This window comes from Typopeltis vanoorti, chromosome 1 (assembly GCF_054136105.1).
Source record: "Typopeltis vanoorti isolate ZY-2024b chromosome 1, IOZ_Tvanoo_1.0, whole genome shotgun sequence".
NCBI classification, from domain to species: Eukaryota; Metazoa; Arthropoda; class Arachnida; order Uropygi; family Thelyphonidae; genus Typopeltis; species Typopeltis vanoorti.
In genome coordinates, this window is record NC_143549.1 from 26,446,192 (window position 1) to 26,466,951 (window position 20,760).

Genomic DNA, 20,760 nt, shown 5'->3' on the forward strand with positions numbered 1-20,760 from the left:
TAAAATAAAAAGAACGAAATAGTGAGAAAGCAGTAGGTTCAGATTGACTACAGTTTAGAAGTAGCTGCATGACTGACCTCATTATTTTAATCGTTATAAATATAAATTTCTTTGAAATTCAACTAATAGCACCACTCATTATTTAAAATTAATTCCAGTAAAGCAGCAGCCGCCAATTCTCCAGCTTCCCACTAGTTGGTCGACTTTCTTTTTATTACATATGAGCAGTTTATCAGATTAACTATTTAACAAAATGGCAGTTACTAAAATTCGTGCCTAATCCCTTATCCCTAGGAACCTTCCTTAGTTTTCTTGTATTATCATAAAATGGCGCTTGTATGATTGGTTTAGATCTTATTAGTTTAGGTCAGACAATTTGGTTACGTGCTTTCGTCCTCCTACAATTTAGGCATGTCTTTATTAAGGATAAAGGTCGTAATTATACGTCATTGCTTGCTGAGTACATTAAGATCTGCTTTGTTTTTCTCCAACCGCTTAACTTTAGGTTGGGGCGATTCGTATCTGTTATACAGCTAAGTATATTTTGCGCTTTTTTTTTTTTTTTAATTTTGTTGAAAATAACTCGATCCATCAACTTTGCAACGATGCTTTGTAGCGAATTCCTTTAATGAAACATTCTAATATAATCTTGAATGCAATTAGTACCCTTTTCAGCAGATTATTTTCTAGAATAATTACGTAATTTTCCTATCTTCGGAACAAAAGCACAGCCGACAAATCTGGTAGTTCTGCTTTCTTATAATTGCATCAAAATTATAAATCATGACTTAATATACAGAATATAATATCCCGTAACTTAATAACACCAGTTCTTTAGAAGTCTAATTATCGGCCATTATACCAACCACGCACTAGTGATTAATCTTCTAACACAAACGATTAGTTCTACCTACGTTTATTCCGTATTTTCAGGGAAAAGTATATGAAGAGTTTGTATCTTCACTTTATATTATAAATGTGGGTGTGCTTGTTTCCTTTGGGAACGATGATAGAAATAGCTTTTCTTTAGAAATGCCTATTGTATAAAATTTTGTGCTGATTTAGATTATTATTATTATTTTACACCATATTAGTATTATAGTATATATATTTCAGAAAGAACATTAAGAAACTGTGAATAATAAAGAAGATAACATGCGGTATCGAATTTCCTTTACACGTTTGTGAACGAAAATGGCTGCTTTAAATTCACTTCCTAAATGAATCTAAGTCAGCCAATTACTGCAACGAGTGACAGACTACTCTTAATTTTAAAAAAATTATCACTGCAAAAATCGACCAAGTATTCCTTCTGTTCTAATTTGAATAGCATCAGTCTGCCACTTTTATTACACAGAGGTATTGATCAGAACTCGGCAATTGAGAAGTTTGAATAATTAAATCCAGTTAATAAAAAGGATCGTTGAAAATAGCAAAAAATACCTAAATCAATCAATTTATTAACTTTATTTCTCCGAGAAAGTTACCTGAAATAAATTTTTTATTTTTCATCTTATAAACAGACTATGTTCAGTTCCTTCTAAGATACCAACAAAGTCCGCTTTCAAACTGCTGTAATTCTCTATAAAGCGAAGTACTAATTTCTAACATTAAACCTTCGGAATTAAAAGCTCTTCAATCTCTTAAAAGAAACATTAATCTTACTATTACCAGAGCTGACAAGGGCGAAGCGGTAGTCATGTGTGATAGGAGAGAATATCTTAGAAGGATTTCCTTAATGCTTCGTGAGTTTCTACTTTTATCTGATCCTACCAGCCAATTTATTGGTTAATAAATTGATTGATTGATTGATAACATTTCCATGACGAAAAATTAAAAAAATATATTGAAAATCTTTTATGCTCGCCCACCTAGATTATATAGTCTTCCTAAGATCCATAAGCCCGGTGTCCCATTAAGATCTGTAATAGATTGCATTGACTGCCGTTTGTATAAGTACTGTACTTATCTACATTATTGTTTGCTTCACATATTAGAACTTCTGAATTTTAAAACTGAAATTTGTGGTCTTCGTTTAGGTCTTCCAGATAACATGATTAGTCTATATGTAGTATATGTTTATTTTTTATTTTTTTAAAAAATTGATCCTATGCACGAGAGATCAGAGACCTCTGCGTGTGTGGGGTGCAGATGAGGAATGAGATAGTTTATTGATCTTTTTTTTTAAAGAGCTACAAGTTGTTGTAGTTGGGAAAAATTCGTGAAGAAGGCTGTTCCAGAGGACAGAGGTGGTGGACGAAATTGCAGTTGAACAGTAAAGGGATGCTGGACAGCTGTTGCTCTTGTATTAACAGGTGCAACAGAAAGTGGAGGAATGATGGTTCCAACTCACTAGAGTAGTGATCAGTAAATGGAAGTACCCGGAGAATAGACACATTGCTGAAATACTGCCTCTGGACAGCGTCAATAAGGGAAGTTTTAGGTGCACCACTACCTGAACAGCATTCTGAGCATAGACAGATTTGGGATTTGTATATATTATTTATTTATATTAACTTTCTTTTGACAGATACTATTCATTTGCTTAAACAAGATTTTCCTCTATACATTATCAAACTTTATGACTTTGTTATCCACTTGGGTTATTTTATTGTCCAGGACAAATTCAGTTAGCACACATTGAAAGTGCAATCATAGTAAGTCCTCTCTCTATCCTATGTTTGCTAACTGCTACATGGATCGTTTCGAAGATTGTCTCCTTGGTGACAATTTCTTCTAATGCTATATAGTACAGCACAGATACAGTATGTTGATGCCAATTTCCAGTATGCATGGTTCGCCTTCTGATCTGAAATTCTGTCTCAAAAATAATTATGATTTATTCTAGTACTCACTTCACCATAGAGGAGGCGAAACATAATCAGCTAGCCTTTCTAAATGTATTAATTCTTCGTCAGCCTGCTGGTAGTTTTCGAAAAAAAATGCACACTGATTGTTTCATCATGCTAACTCTCATTATCATTCCAATCAAAATCAGAACTATTAAGTGTTATGCCTGCCAATAATTCATGTTCTAGATATTTTACGTTAAGCATTAAATTATATCAAATCTGCTTTTTTTAAAAAATGATTTAATCTATTTTATTGAGAAAGCATTTAAAAGACATAGGCTACCGGTCTCTAGGTCTCAGGAAGAAAATCTCTCGCATTCCTCTTCGTATATTAAGGAAATATCTGAAGGTATTGCTAAAGTTCTAAGACCTCTTGACATTGTAGTCTTCCTTTCGTCCTGTCAGGAAGATTTCTACCTTCTTTTCCTCCTTAAGGTCAAGCTTCCTCCACTCAATTTTCCGGGTGTCTGCCACTACCAGATTTCTTTCTCCTGTGGTTTATCTTACTCCGAACAGTCTGGTAGATCTGCTGTTGTCCCCCGTGAGGAACATGAGCCTTATATAATCCAGTGCTATGAACCGGAGTAATGTGGCCTAGCTAGCTAAACATGCCATTCTTGAAAAAAAAAAAAAAAAAAATTAAAAAATTAAACAAAAGTAGATTTTTTGCTAAATGGTTATAGAAAAAGTGAGGCCTTTCTACATTGCCTATTTTAAACATCTCATCACCTTTCATCCCCTTTATGAAAAATATTATTGTATTAGTCTTCGGTAAAGTCCTCATTATTGTCTTATTATAATTTTATATGTGTCTACGTATGTTTTTATTATTATTAGGAATGAATTTGTTGACCGTTAGCTGCCTTACTTACTCTATGGTAGAGTTTTTATTTGCATTTTAATTGTTCCGTTGTCAATGTATTAAAGAAGCCTTTTTAATGTACTGAAGATACCTTGGATACTGTGGTAGAAACTCGTATAAGTTTCTACCACTGTAAGTTTCTGCAAGTTAAAACTTGATTGAAATACAAGTTTTAACTTCCGTCTTTATTTTCACAAAGGCTGTAAACTTATGTACATTAATACTTTTGATTAGGGTTATGGATTGGATAATCTGGAACGCTTGCTCTTAAGATCAAATGTAGTACTTTTTCAAGCTCTTCAGGTGTCCATTAAGCAGTGGTGGTCTCACACTGTGCGACTCAAATCGCCTACCACGTTAAGAGTTTCACAAATATCATGTATGATTTGAATGCATAGCCTACTAGTTTGAAGGTCGGCAAACCAAGCCCGCATTGAAAATATTAGCATCCTCTGCATATGCTGTTGTAATCTTCCAGCTCAGTTTTACAGTTTAAATTGTTGTGTTCCGAGTTTTCAGCAGATAATTCACTCTTTTACTTTTTAAAATACCTTATTTACATCTGTAATTGTATGATCTTAATATTTTTTTTCCTGGTTTCCACTGGTACAAGAAAAAAGAATGGCTAGTGGGACAAACTGAGCTCACCACATGATTGTAAAGCAGCACTACATAGATTTAAACAGAATACAAAAAACTTTTAAAAGAGGCAGAGAGGGTATGGTATCACACTGTCAACTAAGAAGATATAAAATATAAAAAGAAGGAATCTAGTTACTTCACTGCTCAAGAGGAAATTTTCATCGGTGGTAATGCAAAGAAACAAATTCTGCTTACGAAAGGTGACCTTCCTAGGACTGTCTTATTGACATAATTGGTGTTATTGAGGCAATGAAGACAAAAACAGGTAAATTCCTTCTAAATTATAAAGATTTATTTAAAACAATTATGAAGTGAATAGGCGTGGTGTTTAATACTTAACAAGGTGATAACTTAATTGAATGTGCGATGCTTATCTGGTCTCCTTGTCCTTCTTTGCCTATCAGAAGTTAAAAAAAGAGGAAGCAACACAGATTTATTAATTTTAAAAAGGAAATGAATCCTAGATGTACTGAAATGTTTTCAAAGAATTGAAAAACATGGCAGAGTTTAAAATGCATTTCCGTTCTGACAAGGACTTTCCATTAATAATACAAAGTTGCATCAAAAAAGATGGGAATGAATTCATTTAGTATTCATCTACTAGAATCGTGATAACGATTCTAATAGATGAATCCTATAGATTAATTTTCTGAAGGTGAAATGAAATAGGAAATGGTTCTGTAGTTCTAAACAGAAGAAATATAATTAACACACCTAAAGGAAAATATGAAGAATAATATCTTGTAAATAATCAATTGAACATCATTTTAGATGCGAACTGCAGACTCGTATAAGTAAATAATATTGTAACATTATTTACTCATTTGATTCTGCACTTCGCATCTAAAATAATAACTAAATAATAAAATAATGTAACAATACTGTAAATGATATAAAACAGTTCGAGGTCAAAAATCTGCAGAATTAGATCTCAATAAAAGGAAACGTTGGTAAGTTATCTTTAGAAATAGAAAAATGATAATCCAATAATTAACAAAATACCTCTAAAACAAAACAAATGAAAATAGACTGTTATTTCTATAGACCACACACACACACACACACACACACACACACACACACACACAAAGAGAGAGAGAGAGAGAGAGACTGTAAAATTTGATATAGCTTCAAAATGACAAAGCACTTTACATCAATTTTTACAGAGGTCAAGTCCTATAAGATTGTTACAAAAATGACCTTGTATGTCTGTATATAGTTAAAGCTAAATGTTAACGTAAATAATCCTATGGGAATTAATTGTGCTTACTGCTCTAAGAAGGAAATTTCTAGAATGTCATGATCAAAGGCAATACCTTGCTACCGCAAAACTTTTGTATGATAGCTCCTTATAAGGACATATGAAAGTTGTTTGCGAACTCCACTTGTAAACACCTTCAAGGTCAGTGGCAAATGGACAGACTACTTCAGACGAGCCTCCACTGCCCAACGAAATAGGATTAAAAGAGTTCTGTAGGAGAACAAAGAAACGGTCAGTGCAAGTGAAAGATCAGGAGATCGCGCCGAAATGTTCGGGGTCCAATATCTTCATGCAGGGATCCGAAAGAGGATGAATAAAAGGTGTTGGCCAGAAGAACGGAGATCGGTTTTCCATCGGTTGTCTAGTGGAGGTCCATCGGATGTCAGCCATCGAGGACGCGACTTTCTGGAGAAGTCTGAAGGGATGATGACAGGAGCCGATCCGCCAGGCAGAGATTAGACCTGATGACAATCTTCGCCGGATGCTATTTTCCGAGGAGAGGAAATTTCGAGTTGGGAGGAACTGCTCCATTACGTTAAACGCGCTCACACCCCTAATGCCGACCCTTTCGCCCTAAGTGCCGGAGAGACATCGTCCCAGAAGCCATCAGCGTCGTTAAATCTAAAGCCGGTGTATGAAGGGAGTCAAAACCTGACACGGAAGGAAAAGTCAGAACTCCAATTCAAAGCCATGGAATAAGTACGCACAGTGGATGCAGCCCTAAAGTGACTTTGACTCTTTTATTCTGTTTTGTGAATTATAGGAAAACTTTAATAGTGGACTGTTAAGTTAAAGGTGCTGAATTTTGGCAGAGTTAATGAATGAAATTTAATGCTTGATAAGTGATTGATGATCGTGTGTGTACTAGTCGAAGGTTAGCCATTTGAAAGAAGTACAATTGCCTAGGATAGTAACAGTTTGTTAATAGTATATTTGCCTAGGTTAGTAATTTAATATTGGAAAGGAATGAATATTTATGTGTCATGATAATCTTGAATTGAAAGTGTATTCTAACATGATAATTTTTATTAAGAGTTAAACTGAGAATGTCTCTCTAACGGAATTATAGTGTGAATTGTTTAGTTGTAAATAAATGTGTTTTTCAATTGTCAATAGAGTGTTGCCTGAATTTTAATTATACGATGCATTTACGATGCACTGTTCCGAAAAAAAATTAGAGCCTAATTTGCGGGAACCCAGGAGAAGTAGAGAGAATAATTAGTGGACCACGGCTGTAAACTATAATTAATCGGAGGTAATTTGTGTTTAAAGGGGAAACTACTGGATGCACTTACCATCTTATTGCTAGGAAACGAACGGCGCAGCTTATCAAATAAATTTTTCTGGTGTTCAAGGAATAAGAAGGGAAGTGCGGAAGGCAATTAGTAAAAAAGGAGTTTATGTATTAAGGGAAAACATGTAAGGGAAAACATATAGGAAGGAACAGAACAATATTGCAAAGGCACAGCCGACTGCAGACTGCACAGAGCATAAAGATAGAGTAACGGTATACAAAGGTAACAATTATCGAGATTGAAAGAGACAGGAATAGATAAAATATAAGATAAAGTAAATTAAAAGCCACATCTTGTAAACCCCGTTTACAAGACTTCCGGTAAACAACAGAAATCATAGTCTACAAAAATGAAATTTTCGTATAACTGTGACTTTTATGCTACAGAGCTCAACAATATATATGTAAAAAGTACTCATGTATACTTTTTTAATTATAATCGCATTCATGGTTTATTTTTCTTTTTAGGACAAAGACATAATCTTCCCAAGTGCTAGTAAGACATTAAAAAACTTCTGTCGTTGGCAACAGCAGCACAACGATTTTGATGACGGTAGCATTCATCACCACGACACTGCCATCCTTCTGACAAGGTAAGCTGCTGTGATTTTTTTATTAAGGTATGTTGTTTTTATCTAGACAATCTGCTTTTTTTTTAATTTTCTTACAAAATATTTTTTAAAAAAGTTGAAATTCCAGGCTTTTGAAGCTTATTAAAATAGTGTAACTAATGCAAAAGGAAAAAAAAAATTTAAAAAAATAAAATCAGCTAACGCCTTTTTTATTACCGTATATAGGGAGTAGGTGAGGCCGTTTAGCCCTATCTAACTTTTTGGAGACTAAGTGGGCAGTTCAATCTCCACTGGCACCCAATCAGAGATAGCTGGCCCAAGGCTATCACTATTTAAGCAGCATGCAGTTAAGAGAGACGGCACAACAGGTGCCGCCATCTCGTGGTCCCTAACCCTGAAACTTGTATTTAATGTCTGAAATAATGTGGGTTCTACGGTCGATTTTCTTGAGTTTATGGGACGAAAAACCGGAATTTCTGGGAGGAAAAAAATCCCGAGTTTCCGGGAGAAAAAACCCGCCTGCCCGTGCCAAGAGATCGACTAACTCGGGAACCGGTCGAAAAAAGACTTGGAAAAATTTCTTCTAGTCGCCAACTAGATTCGAAACCAAGAAGTCGTCCTTCGTGCGGTCAGGCACCATGGTGTGCAAATGCCACATCAACTGAGTTACACAGGCTCTAAAAATATTAAGTGTTTGAATGTATGCTTTTTACGATACCTTACGAATTTTCCGAGTAATCATAATCACTTTGCATAATAGAACTATACCGTTTAGAATTTTCCAATGCACTTTTCAAATCAGTTTTTAAAGCACAATTTATTAAACATTACTTTATTTGGCAGGTTGCAATCGTTTCCTAGAATAAATGTAAACATTCTTAACCTCATATCTTGCATACATTCATATGCTATTTAGTTACTAATTTGCAACTATTTCTTTTTCATCAAAAAATGTTTGAAAATTAATAATTATCTTGTTCTTAAGCAGTCTCTTTTGAGGTCATAAATATCATATAACTAGTGTAAGTAAAATCAAACAAGGAAATGATCGTCTTTAGGAAATCATAAAAAAAATACTTTTCATAATATCACTCTTATGTAATAATCAAAATTAAAAATATCAGCCAACTCCTTTTATTCCTCTTAGAGGGGGTATTTTGCTTTTGGAGACTGAGTGGGCAGTTCAATATCCACTGGCAGCCAATCAAAGATAGCTGGCCCATGACCATCACTAATTATAAGTGGCAACCCATGTCGAAATAATGTGGATTCTAGGGTCGATTTTCTTGAGTTACGGGACGGAAAACGTGACTTTCCTGGAGAAAAATTCTACTTGCCTGTGCCAGAGATCGATTAACTCGGGAACCGGTCGAAGAAAGACTTAGAAAAAATTTCTCCAGGTAGCGACTAGACTTGAACTTAAGTCTATCTTCAGGAGAGCTAGCACACAGGATTCAAGCGGCATTTCCACGGAGCTACACAGACCTCTTATGTAATAACACTAATGATTATCACAATAATTTAACTGAGCGGGTTAAGGCATATCCAGTCAAAATTTTATTTTGCCAGTCAACTGGCAAAATAAAATTATATTGCCAGTTTTGCCACTAATAGTTCTGTTTGAAACAACAATATATTGTGCTTGAAGTGATTGCATTTCATTAAGAGGGTTCAATTCTTGGTTAAAGGTGTAGATTTTCCTAAATATTTTAAGCACTGAAATTCAACGAAAGCATTTCATATAGGTCTTACACATTTTTCAAAACACACTTAAAAAAGGACCAACGTGTGATATATAAGGTAGATTACAGAAATATTTCAGGCGGAGAGAGAGAGCGAGAGAACTTGGCAGATTTCATACTTTTCCTGTGCTAAAGTTTCTAGTAATATAAATTTTGGATCTCCGTTTGTGTGTGTGTCTACCGTCCAACAATAATTACGTATACATTAGAACAATATAAAGCCTCTAAAAATTTTCAGGGAAAAAAGAAGTGTGAGATTCTTCAGCAAATACTCACGCTGTATTTGTAAACTACTAATGTAGGCAAAAATCGAAAAGAAATTCAAGTTGAGCAATTATCGTGGAGATTGGTCGGTTGTGTGTGTGTGTGTGTGGGTGGGTGGGTGGGTGGGGGAAAGTATAGTTAGAATTCAGATTTATTCTTTGCACAGATCACTTGGCTGAAACTTGAGGCAACCAGGAAACGATTAATTTTTTATATTGCAGAAGTTTGAAGATGTACGTTTACGATGTATGTGCTAGAACACATAAATCGTAATATGGAGTAGTTGAACTGAGTAACAGCGAGCAAGCTTTTTTTTTTAAACAATATTTCAGTTCAAGTCCATCCTAATGCACAGTGATTACTTTCTGGATGACGCTGCGTTGTAGTATGACGGATTTGTAAGAGCATGATAGTGAAATCAGTTAGTCTGTTGCTATCACATCCCATTACACTAAAGGAACTACAGGTATAGTTGCTAAAAGAAAACTTCCTATTAATCTGCATAGATTGCTACATAGAGCTTTTATTTTTCTGATCATGTACAGTATGTGATCTGTCGATCTTTGGTATAATTTAAATTTAAATAAAGCTCAGATTTCATACTTTTCATGTGCTAAAGTTCCTAGTAATGTAAGTTTCGGATCGCCGTTTGTGTGTATTACGAATGATAAGAAAGCTTTCGACGTAAAGAAATCAACTAGTAAGAAATTTGCATACTGCACTTAGACATCGAATTCTCTTTATTCTCCCAGTGGCAAGAATTGCTTCATTCGAAAGAAGTGGTTTTACCAGAAGTATTTGTTCTTGCAGGTTAAATTTGTTTATGCTGCTTTATAAAACAGTCTTACAGGAAATTGGACAATTAATCATTAGGAATTTCGAAATCTGAAGTCTCTGCACTTATATGGTATTCACAGCTCAGATTGATTATGGAATTTTTCCAGGTTCAGCCCCGTCTTTAAATCTCTGCGCTCAGTTCTCGAAGAAGAAATTGCCAAAATCTCCAAAGGGCGATTCTGTATTTAAGTAGAATCGCCCTATGTCCTATTATGATTAAGTAACAACAAACAATCATTTTGCGTATTCCTTATAAGACATGTTGCGTGGCATACGTTCACACACATTCACTTTAATATGGTGTTGCTTTATATATATATATATATATATATATATATATATATATATATATATATATATATATATATATATAAAGCAACACCATATATATATATATATATATATATATATGAAGGAGCACAAGAGGGACCTCACTTACAAGAGAACACGTGCCAGTGCTTTATCCAGCCATATCCTTTTTTCTGCCGATTCTGATGATGAAAACTATAGTCATACAATCCTTTGGGATAGATCTAACAACATTTTCCGTTGCCATGACGAATTGGAGAGAAAAATTATAGAATCTAGAGAAATCATTCTCAATCCTGTACATTTAAATAATAATTTAAGCTACAACCTACCAGACTGTCATTCTGCTGTGATCACATACTGGCGCTCACGAGATGCTATACGCACGCACTCACCCAACAATGTGACCAACGAAGGAACAGCTTTGAATTCGTTAACTACAACGCTTTCACGTTAAATATGTATAGTGATTTTCCTGTGCTGTTCACAGTTTTTATCTTCAATGTTTAATGTGTTTTCTTTTCTTTTTATGAAAGCACCTGAAGAAGGCTGTAAAAAGCCGAAACTAGTCGTGTGATACCATTAAACCTTTTTTTCCTTTACTCTCGGTTTATGTCATTCAATTATTAAAAAAAAAAAAAAAAATATATATATATATATATATATATAGTACGGTCGAATCATATGCATAGTAATCTGTTAAAAATCATGGACTATTTTAAATAATAATATTGTCTAAAACGTTTTTCATGTAAATCTCTGATATCTTGAACCCCGTATATATATTCACATTTCAAACTTGCTTGAATGTCAGAAAATTCTGCATTTAATATAATAGTTTTACATACAATACATATAACAGTACTCCGTTATAAGTCAGGAGGGCAGTTTTGTAAGGAGCTCTCGCACTGATTTTTCACTAAAATCCATCATACGGGTTGTTAAGAAATGAAAGAAAGTAAGATATGTCCGCTGCTTTCTGCTATTATCGATCGGTTGAGTTGCCCTAGAATGTTGAAAAATTCTTCAGAACCATTTGATTGCGTTTACTCATGTTTATCTTATTTTATCTATTCTTGAAGCAGTAAGTGCATTTATTCAGTTAAACCGGATTATTATCTAGCTTAGTTGAATAAATACGCTTCAAGGAAAAAAAGTGGTTCACATTTGTGAAACATGTAGAGAAATTATTCACCGTAATCAATATATTTTCACTAATATATTTGAATGTTGCACACTTATTCCTATTCCAAAGGAAAATCAAGATTATCGTATATTATCGCGTATAATGCGATCCACGTATAATGCGAACTAGAAATTTTGTTTGAAAACTACCCCTAAAATGCCATGTCCACGTATAATGCGATCTGTTAATCTTGTTCCATAACATTATAAATAATGCAATACGAATTAACGAAAGAAATATTTTGTAATTAAAATGAAAAGCCAAACGGCTAGTTTTCTGGCAACTTAATAGATATTAAAGGGATAAAAATCCTATGTTGTTTTATCCCTTTAATATCTATTAAGTTGCCAGAAAACTAGCCGTTTGGCTTTTCATTTTAATTACAAAATATAAGCACACCTTTATGGCTTTCGTATAGTGAAGGTATGTAAGTTCTTTTCACTAAGCTTTGATATTTTCCAGGTCTACCTACTCACTGATGAGACCTCAAAAAAGGTTGAAACCGGTCTGGGTAGTGACCGCTCCTCATAATGTAATGACAGTATTACATCTCCTAGGAGCTGTGTTTTACATTATGAGAGAATATCAAGAATAGTGAGGGAGCTTGCTCCACCTTTGCTTCGAATTGCCTTCGCCGATAGTTTTTCGACATTTGAAACTCATAGATCGTAGTTCTCGATCTTGAGTTTCACTTACTGGCTATATAACAACATAGGATTTTTATCCCTTTAATAGAAAGAAATATTTATTTTAAAACAAAATGTCAAAATCCTTTAAATTCTTCTTCATTTTTTGAGTCGTCAAACATTTCATTTATAAATTCATCTGTAGGGATTGCGTCATCAGTGTAGCAGTTGTCGTCATCGTCTTCATGCTCTCCAATTTGTTGTGCGTCATCCTCGCTTTCGTATATGACGTGATCTTCGGATCCATCCATTGAATTACTTATTCCACATTTAAGAAATGAGCGTGGAATCATTTCAGATGGTATCGAATCCCATGCTTCTTTAACCCAGCTGGTGACTAGGGTGATCTCAGGCTTCTGAAAATTCCCACCCTTTGTCGTCTTTACCAAACCAAATGACATCCATTCTCTCTATTTTTCACGTAAGTGATCTTTAAATGGCTCATTCAAGCTGACATCAAGCGGCTGCAAAACGGAAGTTAGACCACCCAGTATGACTGCTAGGTCTGTACGTAGCTCACGTGCTTTCTCTTTGCTTGCCTCTGTTAAATGCGCCCGGAACATATCCCAGACTAGCATGCTTTGTTGACGTAACAAGCTACCTGGACTTATGTTCCATACTTGATCCAGCCACAATTGTACACCTTCTTCATCCATCCAACCTTTCTGATTGGCGCGAACAATTACACCTGGTGGAAATTTCATATGCTTCGGAATTTTCTTCCTTTTAAATATCACTGTTGGCTTTAATTTGGTTCCGTCTGCCATGCATGCTAGAACAACGGTAAAATGTGGTTTTTCGTGTCCCGTTGTTTTTATGAAGACATCCTTTTCACCAACTGAGTTTACTGTTCGATTCCCAGGTCAAAGTACATGGGCGTCTCATCCATATTGCCAATTTAGGAAAGTTCATATCCGTGACACTTCCGTAATTTTATGATAAATTTATGGAAGGACTGCACTTTTTCTTCAAGCTGCTTTGGTAATCTTGTACCACCTAGGCGAAGCAAGAAAAGATGAAATACCTGGTGTGTCCTTGAATTTACCATTCTTGAGTTGTAGAGCTCGAAAACGAATTGCATTTCTTGTTACTACAATGTCATCTTGTCGTTGCGTCAAAATCCATTCATTTAGCTCTTCGTCGAGTTCTGGAAAGGATGCTACATCTCCACGACGGGCACGTTTTATTTTGGGGATTATTTCAAGACTGTCTTTTTGCTTACGCCAAAGTCTAATATTACTCTCTGCTACACGCAATTTAAATCCTGCTTCAAAAGATGAACGTTTACGTTTCTGTTGGCTCATTTTCAGGCTAGGTTTGTTTAACGAATAATATTTAAAATGAACTGTGGTTAAACCGATATACCTAACTGTGCTCTATCTATCTCACTGTGCTCTATCATTCGGCGACGGAGAGCGCATGCGCAGATACGATACTCGCTCGGTCGCCGAATGCGAGTGGGGCAAGTAGATTTGGTTGCATAGGCATTAGGTAGTATATATTGTGTGTGCAAGTCTAATAAGATGTTATATTTTTTAGGATCCGCATATAATACGAACCCCTAACTTTAAGTAGTATTTTTTACCATAAATTTTTCGCATTATACGCGATAATATACGGTAAAATTAAAAAAATAACAGGAAATGTATATGCTTCCTTGTACGGCCGGTCACTGTTATAGTAATCTGAAACTTTTCTTTGATCTTAAATTTCGCAAACTTTTATAAACAAATCTAAAATAGTGTCCCTTTCTGACCTAAAAATTAAGAATGTTAATAAATGAACTCATTTTGATTTTTTTAGGATTGAGCGTTTTTCATTATAAGTATATTTATTTGATCTGCTTATTTTGTGCAGCTACGATTAATGTAAACAATGTCGAAATTCACTTAAAGCGTAATATACTAATATGTTTCTAATATAAATAAAAATTTATCTGTGTTAAATAAAGCTCTATCTTCCTCAGCGTACTTCTGAATGCGGAATGGTCCCTCACATACCCTTTACTGGTTGGATTAAGTATAGTTTATCGACTTAATATTTGTCAACTTAAGTACAGTATGTTATGAATGTTTTTCTTAATGAATGCATAATGAATATTTCTCTTAACTGTGAATTGTTTTCACAATTCTGAATAATAGCTGCGGTTAGAGGATCGGCGAAAACCGAGGACAGTCGACATGTAGAACATGCTATGATATGTATGAATAAAAGAGTTTCAAAAGTATATTGAATATTCTTTATTATAGAAATATTTAATCAAAACTATAAAATTAGTATAAGAGAAATGTATATATTTAAAATGAAATAGCAAAAGGCGTACTTCATGACCAGGCATAAAGCAAGACGACGCAAAAGACGTGAATGGAATCCAATGCTTTCTAGTATCTCAGTTGTAACTCAAGAAATCTCAGTGGCGACATCTAACGGTGACATTCTTATTTAATAATCATTAACGTATTAAGTTACGCCAGAAGCACATGGTAACGTGAGTTTGTGTACAACAGTTATCAGTCATCATCCAGTTGGGACTTTGCGACTGAACAGTCGAAGCTTTCTTTCAGTTTTATTGGTCTTATTACTGCTGAAGGACGTGGGACTTCTATTCTGCTTCTTCATCAGCAATTCGCTATGCATTTACAATCCTTGTTAGAACCGTGTCTTGAAAACAACGCTGGTTTTTGTTTGTCCAGTAACCTTTGTTAAGGAAAATCCGTTTTGAGTATTGTGGTAATTATTAAAACTTCAACTATATGCCAGTTTAAATTTAGGTAAAAGTAAAGAGCAAAAGAGTTACTGTTCTTAGTGCTTTGTTCCATATTTGTTTATCAAATCATGCACCATCTTGTCTGTTTTCAACTGATTTCAGATTTTGGCTCGATTTCAGTGAGATTTTCATATCAATGTAGTGCTTAGAAATTTTTTTTCCCGCCACATTTATAAAAGCGTACAACTGATAAACTGATCATTTTACTTTTCAGTATCTTTTCTTTTTTCTTTTTCTTTTCTTTTCTTTTTTTTTTAACGCACAAACACACTCTCTCCAAATTTTAAATAACACTTCAAATTTTCAAGTATTTCACTTGAAAAAAAAATAATAAAAATCTAATTAATTTCATTAATCACCAGTAACTTGGGATATTATTCTAACGAATTGAACAAATCGACTATCAGCGCATTTTTTAAATAAATCCCTGAGTACTGTTATCATCAGTCATCCACAAGAATATTGCTTTTCCTCAGATTAGAAAGTACATTTATTGCAGAAGGAATATGCGTTAAATCCTTCCTGTTTAAAACATCTCAGAAAAACATCTCTTGCACTGTTTTCAAACTTTGTACCACAAAATTTGTGAACTGAGCTGAAATTAGTTCAGGAAAATCCGCGTTGTGCATTTGCATTGTGCACTTTTCTTTTGTGAAAATTTAACTGTTCAAAGGTAAGAAATCAATATATTATGATACTGTATTATTTCAACATTTACATGCATATGTTCTTGCATTATGAATACCTAGTGATTCCTTGTGTAGCTATCTTGTTATTGGAAAAATAATTTCAATATTTTTTTCCTCCCCAAGAGAAGACTTATGCCGGCTTCCGAAGACCTGTGACACTTTAGGTAAGGATACTATTCCATTAAAGACTGTGCATACATTACTATATCATTTTTGAGACATGGGTTTATAATTCTATAATCTACAAGCTTTACATTCTCTCATAATTATACCAAGGATATAATATACCCAATGATTTAAAATTTGAGGCACTGCAACAACAACAACACAGCGCAAGATACTACTATTAACAGAGAGACTTCCCAGGGAATCAGGGACTAATCGAGAAAGGCCATATACTAAACTCTCTGCACTATCTGTCATACATGTTTTTGAATCCATTCGCACTACTTGTACACATGATATCCAATGGCAATCCATTTCAATGACACACCGCTCTATGCGAGAAAAATCTAGCCCTCATCCACTTCTTAGTAGCATTCATTCTCAGCTTCCAAGGATGCTCTCTCCTCCTTTCCTCATCCTCCATAAAATGAAAAAATTTATTAATTGAAATCCTATATGACCCTTTCAGAAGTTTGCCAATCTCAATCATACCACTCCTCTTTCTTCTGTTTGCTAGTGTCTGCAGTCTACAAATTCTCAATCTGTCTTCATAATCAGTATTCCACAATCCTGATATCATTTTTAACACTTTCCTCTGCACTCTCTGCACTATATCAAAATCACAGTAGAAACTAGGGGACTAGACGTGTACACGATAGTCAATGAAGGATCTTATCAAGGCCTTATAAAGAGGCAAAATGACATCCTTATCTTAACATGTGAATCGTTTCAGCATTGCAGTTATCTTTCGAGTTATATTTGCAATCTTTGCTACATGATCAATGAACCTCAACTTGCTATCCACTAACACTCCAAGTTTCCTAGCCTGACCAGTTTCTTCTAGCATAATCCCACCAGTATAATACGACATTGGATATCTAATCACACCAAAGTGCGGGACTTTACGTTTACTAACATTGAACTGATATCCATTTTCCCATGCCCGCAATTCTAGCCTTTTCAAATCATTCTGAAAGTACGGCATATCAGCAGCATTCTCGATAACTCTACTTATCTATGCATCATTAGCAAATAGCTGAATGTCAAATTTCATTAATGTAAAGATTAAATAACAAGGGCTTATCCTTGCGGTATACCACTGATTACCTTAAATCTTGCAGACTCACATGTACTACTTTTTAATATCTGTCAGTCATCCATCCTCTTATCTACGCTAATATTTTATAATGCAAACCCATATTCTTCAGTTTATGCAATAGCCTTGTATGCTGTATTCTGTTCAAAAGACTTAGCAAAATCCAAAAGTATCATGCTGTATCCATTCCCCTTGTCTAGTTCAAAGGAGGTAACATTATTATACAATATGAGCAAGCCGCTAAAACATGACCTTTTTTTAGTAAACCCCTGCTGTTCATTGCAAAGTAAATTTCTGAATGAACCCATTTCTGAATGCGATCCCTAACCAACTTTTCCGAAATCTTCACCAATACTCCCGAGATACTGATTGGTCAATAGTTGGATACACTGGTCTTTGCATCGCCCTTGTTCGAGATTACAATATATTCTTTCCACTCCTGTGGAATCTTCCCTGTTCTGAGACTCAGATTATACAGTCCGGTCAATTGAGTAGCCAGTTCAGCTGAACATTGTTTTAGCATTATGCTGATATCCCATCAGTCCCTATTGCTGAATTCTTATTCAATCTGTGCAATAGCTCTAATATCCCCTTCTCATACACCCGAGTTTTTTCATCCAGTGAAGAGGTGGCAGTGAGCTCAATGTTGCATATACCAGGTTGATAGTTTTTAGCAAAATGGAAACTCATTAGTAACCTCTTCTGCATCGATCACCTTCACACCATCGGCATTCAGTAGAGTTATTATTTCATATCCAGCCGTTTTATATTTTCAGCATAAGCATAGAATTCCTTGGGAGTTATCTTTAGCTTGCAGAGCCAGTTTCTTTTCATGCTCAGACTTAGCTTTCCATATAATAGTTGTGACGCTTCTGGCCTGCTGCTTATATTTTCATAACGAACATCATCCTTATGCACACGGCATTTCTTCCACGTAATTATTTTCTTAACAAATCTCTTGCTTGATAAGATTACACATCCATTTAACTTCTACCATATTTATTCTTTGAACCGTCCGGATACATTTTGATATTGCATCATTTAAGTATTTTTTTAAATACTTCCCATCCAGCAACCGATCCCATTTCACTGAACTCAGTATACTCCTCAGTTGGTCATACTTTCCTGCTTTGTAGTTAAGCATGTACCCTTTTTTGAATGGAACATTTATAAACTCATCACTCCCAAGTGAGTACCGCATGATCACTGTCACCAACCAGAGGAAGAATAGTTCCATCTTTAACCTAAACACTCTCCAACACTATAATCAAATTTGACACTCTTTAACCTCGAGTTCCTTCTGTCACATGCTGCTTGAGGAAGTTATCTCTAAATAGCTGAATAAATTCAGTTTCATTTACTGCTACCCAATTAATGTTTGAATAATTAAAGCACTTCCATTATGATTACTCTTTTTGCACCCATCTTCTTTATTTGGTGATGCATTTCTTTGTTACTAGCAACCGATCCACCAGGTCTCTAACAACATTCCACTATGTATTTGATCTTGTTAGATTCCACCTCATACCAGAGGGCTTCAGATTCATTTCCACGCAAAAAACTGTTGTTAGTATTAAAATAAGAGTTCTCAACACTAACTGGATTCAAGTCATCCAATATCATTTACAGCATGCCCACTCCTCTCCTCTTCTTCTTAAAAATAGTGTACCCTTTACACTCGATACCAGTTAGTATGTCTGATTCTAATTGCTAGGTCTCACTAATGCCTACAATCTGAGGTCCCAACATATTGACCATGGCAACAAATTCTATCCCTTTGTTTCTGATACTCCTAGCATTCGTGTAGAGACATAATAAGCTACCTATGTTTTTTTTTTTGTGTGTGTGTACTCTTGTCTGTCTTCTCTAGTGCCTGATATATGCAGACTCATGTTTGATGGGTCCTAACTGGACGAATACAAAATCGAAATCGTTCTCTCCTCGTAATCATTTCCATGATAATGCCCATTCCCGTCATTAACACGGTTACATAAAACTGTCGCTCTTACACTCGCATTCTTACCATTCCTCCCTTTATAATTTAGTTTCCCTGACTCTCTGCGTTAGGTCTCATACCATTTATTAGTTTTTCAAGATAACTGATACCAAATGCATTCAAGCGTAGGCCGGTCCTCTTATAGAAATCCAATCTTCCCTCGGACTCACTGCAGACATCCAAAAACTCGCATCCTTATACACAGCCTACGCATCGTATCGTTTTCCATCCTAGTCCTTCTTAATTCATTTTTATCATATAGAAGTAATATATTTACGATTTTCACTTTCTCACTCTTCACTATCGCTTCTTCCAACAACTCTTTCATATCCTCTCTCATACTGAACTTATCGCTAGTTAAGTCGTAGTACCTACTACAATTACGATCTCATTTACTTTGCTTTTCTGTTTTTGAATTACATATGCTATATTTTTAATTATTTCTCCAAGAAAAGTTATAACCCCCTCATCAACAGCATGCTTTATGATAGTCACCATAACAAATAATATCCTTTACAACCATTTTTTACAACCAACGTTACTTTCCTGATATATCAGTGCCTGACAATGACGACACATCGTACATTTCCAGATACATTCATGCGGTTATTATTCAAAGTTTTAAATTTACATGAATTCTGATTTAACTGATGAAATCCTCGAAAGATTCAGCAATCATGATGTGCATTTGTAGTTTTGTTTAATTTAAGGGACTGTACTGTTATTTACGCGTATCTCTCAACCTGTTTTGAACCCGCGTCAGAATTACTTGTATATCTCTGAATCACAGCTATGACTGTACTATCCACCAGTGAATCACATTCAACTGTATATATTGTGTATATTGTTCCATTTTAAGCCTACGTTTAAGAGGGTAAAGATAAAATGTACAATAGAATGCGCAATTATTATTATTATTATTATTTCTGTATTTCATTAACAGAATTCACAGTCAAAGAATAACACAAAACATGAAACAGCATAATGAAATCTTTGACTGGAATGAGTTCAGTTCGGGCCTATCAAGGCCTGGGAATCGATTAGATATCGTCGTAAAATATTAGATGGTCTTTAAAGTGCCATTTTATGAAATTGAGATGATGTTATATATGAGAGGCTCAGATTTTCCAGATGTTTCATAAATGTTCTTCCTATTGCTCCAAGGTCGCTGAATTTCAGTCTTCAGATCTCCATACTTGGTCAGTTTTTCCATGTAATTTTCCTCTATTCTGTTCTCCCCTGGTATTACCACATCAATGAATTACACACATTGTTGTTAGACTAGAAGGATATCTATGTTATGTTGCAGATATCTATCTGTCTGTATTTTAAAATCTCGTAAGATATTACGAGATTTTAAAATATTTTCATTTTCATATTCCATAACTTTTTCAACTGCATGTTCCCAAAGGGTTTTGTATTTGGGAAACCGTATTTCCTACACAGGCTCCAATTTACAACTTTGCTAATCGATAATGCCTTTATTTATAGTCTGTATGAGCAGTCTTGCCGCAAGAACTAATTAGAAGGTCCACTATCT

General features: G+C 34.8%; 1 protein-coding gene across 1 annotated transcript in view; it reads left to right on the plus strand.

Annotated features, from left to right (window-relative positions):
- LOC150109852 (A disintegrin and metalloproteinase with thrombospondin motifs 9-like) overlaps positions 1 to 20,760 on the plus strand; it is a 605,150-nt gene that overhangs the window by 25,436 nt on the left and 558,954 nt on the right. The window contains exons 4-5 of the mRNA XM_090396355.1: positions 7,380 to 7,504; positions 16,087 to 16,127. Of these exons, the coding sequence (XP_090252481.1) occupies positions 7,380 to 7,504; positions 16,087 to 16,127 (166 nt within the window). The remainder of the gene's footprint in view (positions 1 to 7,379; positions 7,505 to 16,086; positions 16,128 to 20,760) is intronic.